The sequence below is a fragment of the Echinops telfairi genome, unplaced genomic scaffold (genome assembly GCF_000313985.2).
Source record: "Echinops telfairi isolate 266 unplaced genomic scaffold, ASM31398v2 ScPeMD7_7458;HRSCAF=8496, whole genome shotgun sequence".
In the NCBI taxonomy this organism is placed as follows: domain Eukaryota; kingdom Metazoa; phylum Chordata; class Mammalia; order Afrosoricida; family Tenrecidae; genus Echinops; species Echinops telfairi.
Window position 1 is genome coordinate 24,552,581 of NW_022111358.1, and position 3,791 is coordinate 24,556,371.

Below are 3,791 nucleotides of genomic sequence, written 5' to 3' on the forward strand. Positions count from 1 at the left end.
CGGATTCTGACTTACAGGGTAGAACTGCCCCCATCGGGTTTCCTAGGCGCTCTGGTGGCACTGTGGGTAAAATATTGGGCTGCTAGCCTCAAGGACAGTGGTCCAAGTCCACCCGCTGCGCCTCCTGGAGGAAGCTGAGCTCCTAGGCTCGTGTAGAGCATACCGTCTTGGAAGTCCTCTGGGTGCTGTGAGTTGTTGCCTACTCAGTGGCAGTAGTTTGGGTTTTTAATCTCTATGGGAGTAGTGTTCTTCAACTCCAAAGACCAAAAAATAGGTTAAATGCTAAAGATGGTGTATGAGTAGCAGAAACTGCCCTCAGAGCTGTTTGTCTAAATTGGAAGCAGTTATCTTCGGTGCTAGTTACCGGAAAGCCACTTGAACACCTATTTGCGTCAGGTACGAAGGGCCCCTACTGGTAGATAGTGCCTTTTTTTTTTTTTAAATCAAACACATATGGTATGTTGTATATACCGCTTACTCATGTCTACTCTGACTTGGGGGACTCCTTTGTGACTGAGACATATGCAAGATGGGAGATGAGTGGGAACTCCCTTTTTAATAGGAGGAATCACACGAGGACTTAATTCCTGCCTGGTATGTTAATCACTTTTTGTATCTGTGTTCACCTCAGGAGAGAAACCCTTTATCTGTGAAATCTGTGGCAAAAGCTTCACCAGCCGCCCCAACATGAAGAGGCACCGCAGAACTCACACAGGCGAGAAGCCCTACCCGTGCGATGTGTGTGGCCAGCGGTTTCGCTTCTCCAACATGCTTAAGGCCCACAAGGAGAAGTGCTTCCGGGTGACCAGCCCTGTGAATGTGCCGCCTGCTGTCCAGATCCCCCTTACAACGTCCCCAGCCACCCCAGTCCCTTCTGTGGTGAATACACCCACAACCCCAACCCCTCCAATCAACATGAACCCTGTAAGCACTCTTCCCCCCCGGCCCATTCCCCACCCTTTCTCCCACCTTCACATCCACCCACATCCTCACCACCCACACCACCTCCCTATCCCTCCAGTCCCTCACCTACCCCCACCTCCAGCCCTCTTTAAGAGCGAGCCTTTAAACCATAGAGGCCAGAGTGAGGACAGCTTTCTGCGGCACTTGGCAGAGAAGAACAGTTCAACACAGCACCATTAGCATCCATCTCCCCCGTGTCTCTGGGGGTTGGGGCCCCACCAGTGAGTATGCCAGGAGGGAGTTGGTGAGCCGTCCACTCGCTAGCAGACTTTCCTCAGCCCCCACCAAGAGCGAGCGTTGGCCTTGTCTTGGTGAGTCAGCGGCTTCAAGGGAATGGATGCAAACAGGACCTCGAGCTCACAGAGGGAGCGGTCATCTCAACCAGGGGAACCACCGGACTAAAGCCCAATGTGCTTGCATTTTCTGGTGACTTTTATAGATTTCAAATACTCAGACTTATGGAATTTTATAATTTCATATCAACTGATGAGGTATATGCTTGCTTTTATATCCTGGACTTCTCCTCAAAGAGGGGATAGGCCTGGTTTCCTTTGTACTAATCGGGAAGGCTGTGAGATTAATCCAGAGCATTAATTGTATCACTGTGTATGGTAAGGAATTACTTTCAGCTTTCGGTGCTGGCTGTAGTGTCGAGCTGGCCACGTATCACAGTATATCAAGCATTATAGAGAAAGACAGATTTTCTTCTTTGTGTAGCTCTCCTAATGCACTCTTTATTTTACTACAGAAATTATTTTAGAGTTTTTGTATAGACTTCTTTAGTAGTCTGTTTCTACAATGAAATGTATTTCAATAAGCAGTGTAATTTTTTCAGTGTAGCTGAACCTATGTTGTAAAATAGAAAAAATTTTATAATCATCAAAAGGTGATTCTTAAAGATGCATATAAACTCCTATAGTTCAGAGTTATTCTTACATCCGTACAACTCAAAGGTGCTTCAGAGGCGAGATGTATCTCAGAGGGTCTCCAGACTAGGTTCGTAGGAAAATGAGGTTTGGCTTTCAGACTTAGCAGGAGTTCTTGGTAGATTTGATTCTGTGCTTAACACTGAAATGCCTGCTTGGCCCCTGGCACGCTCCTGCTGTCCACGCTTCATTCAGTTCAGTTCATGTGGTAAATGTCGTTATTTGCAGAGGGCTGGACCTTCTTCCAGAGCAGTCACCCACACGTTTGCAGTTCAGCGCCAGAGGACGAAGTCGTGGAGTTAGTCTCGTGCCACTCACATCTGTGGCTCAGTTCGCTCAGGAGCTGTGTTCACGGTTAACCTAATATGGGAGGATGAGTCTCACTGTGAGGCGACTCTGTTTTTATTTTCTTTCTTTTTTTTTAAGTGTTGTTACAGGAGGATAAAATAATAAACTAAAATCACAAACATGATGTTTGTGGCTGGAGAGAAATTAGGTGAGAAGAACACAAATTGGACACACGTTGTCAGATATCAGTTACATCCCTGGATAGACCCATAACTTTGAGCTACACTAACCCAGTTTAAACCTTAGTGAAGGAAAATTCCTAATCCCGCCGCTCTGCCCTCTGCAAATGATCCTGTTACTCGTGACTGTTAACCAGAGCAGCCAGACAGGCTAACGTGTCAGGTTGAGGGACTGGGGAAGAGAATGATCAGACTGGAGCGGCTGGAGGAAAGGCTGGACTCGAGAGCTGACATACTGGCTCTACTGAGCTGGTCGACTCCACGCACACAGGGCTTCATGCAGCTAGCAGTTTTGCATTTCTTCTTCTCCTCAGGACTGAGTGCTAAGGCGCGGTCTGCTTTCTCTTTCCTTTTCCATTTTTGATCTCCAAACCCCTCCTTTGCTCTTTACTTCCCCTCCCCTCGGCCTCATAAATCCTTGCCTGACTCGGCATCCTGAGTTGTATTTATTTTTGTTGTAACTGGTAGTATTAAATGTGCAGGTATGCCTCAAGCACTTTTCTCACTGATTGGCTCTGTGATAAGAAAGACAATGAAACTCCTGCAATTGAGGTTAAGTCACTATTTTTAAAATTTCACATTCTCTATTAGCATTTGGGTTTGCTATTTCTAAATTTCTTCCTGTTCATTATTGCCTTTGTCTTCTGCATTGAGCGTAGGAACATTTTGAAGTGAGGGAGAAAAGTACCTCAGATGTACTTTTCTTCCTGTTTTTGGATATCAATTTTGAAGAGTGTTATTTTTAATATTTGGTGTACTTGGGTATATTCTGGGACCCAAGCCAGCAAGCCAAGTGACTTCCTTGATTATGACTGTTGGATCGTGAATGGTTGTGCCCCTCCACGCCCCCACCCTCGTCTGCTTTGCATTCCAGGGCACTGTTGTGATTTTACTTTTTCTTCATGGTCACACCTATTATATTAAATTGATTTTTTGGGGGGTGGGGGCGGTGTTAGGTAATTGGTTATACCTTATTTTGTTTTTAATATATTTATAGTATTTAGGCAGCAATTCTGACCTATGGACTTCAGACCAATGAATCAATCAGTTAAATGAGGTGTACTATAATTATACACTGGAAAATTCTGGTCGTCATATTTGGTTTTTGCATTCATGTGAATATAGCCATAACAAAATATCTGCTATATAGGAAAACAAAAAGTATTAAGCAAATAAGCACCATCATCCTTAACAGAAGCAAAAATAACAATAATCGTCAGCATTGTCACACAGTATAGTTCATAATGACGCATGCGGTGGGACAGTCGGTAAACGTCTAGGTTTTCCCCTGACTTAGGATTGGTGGTCTTCATGAAAACTGCTCTGAAATGCATGACTCCTTATCAGTGTCGTATTTGATATGAACAATGGAATG

General features: G+C 44.9%; 1 protein-coding gene across 1 annotated transcript in view; it reads left to right on the forward strand.

The window, feature by feature from the left end:
- Positions 1–2,910, forward strand: part of ZNF652 (zinc finger protein 652) — a 13,267-nt gene extending 10,357 nt beyond the window's left edge. The window contains exon 5 of the mRNA XM_004707073.3: positions 632–2,910. Within this exon, the coding sequence (XP_004707130.1) occupies positions 632–1,143 (512 nt within the window). The 3' untranslated portion in view covers positions 1,144–2,910. The remainder of the gene's footprint in view (positions 1–631) is intronic.
- Positions 2,911–3,791: the final 881 nt, after the last annotated feature.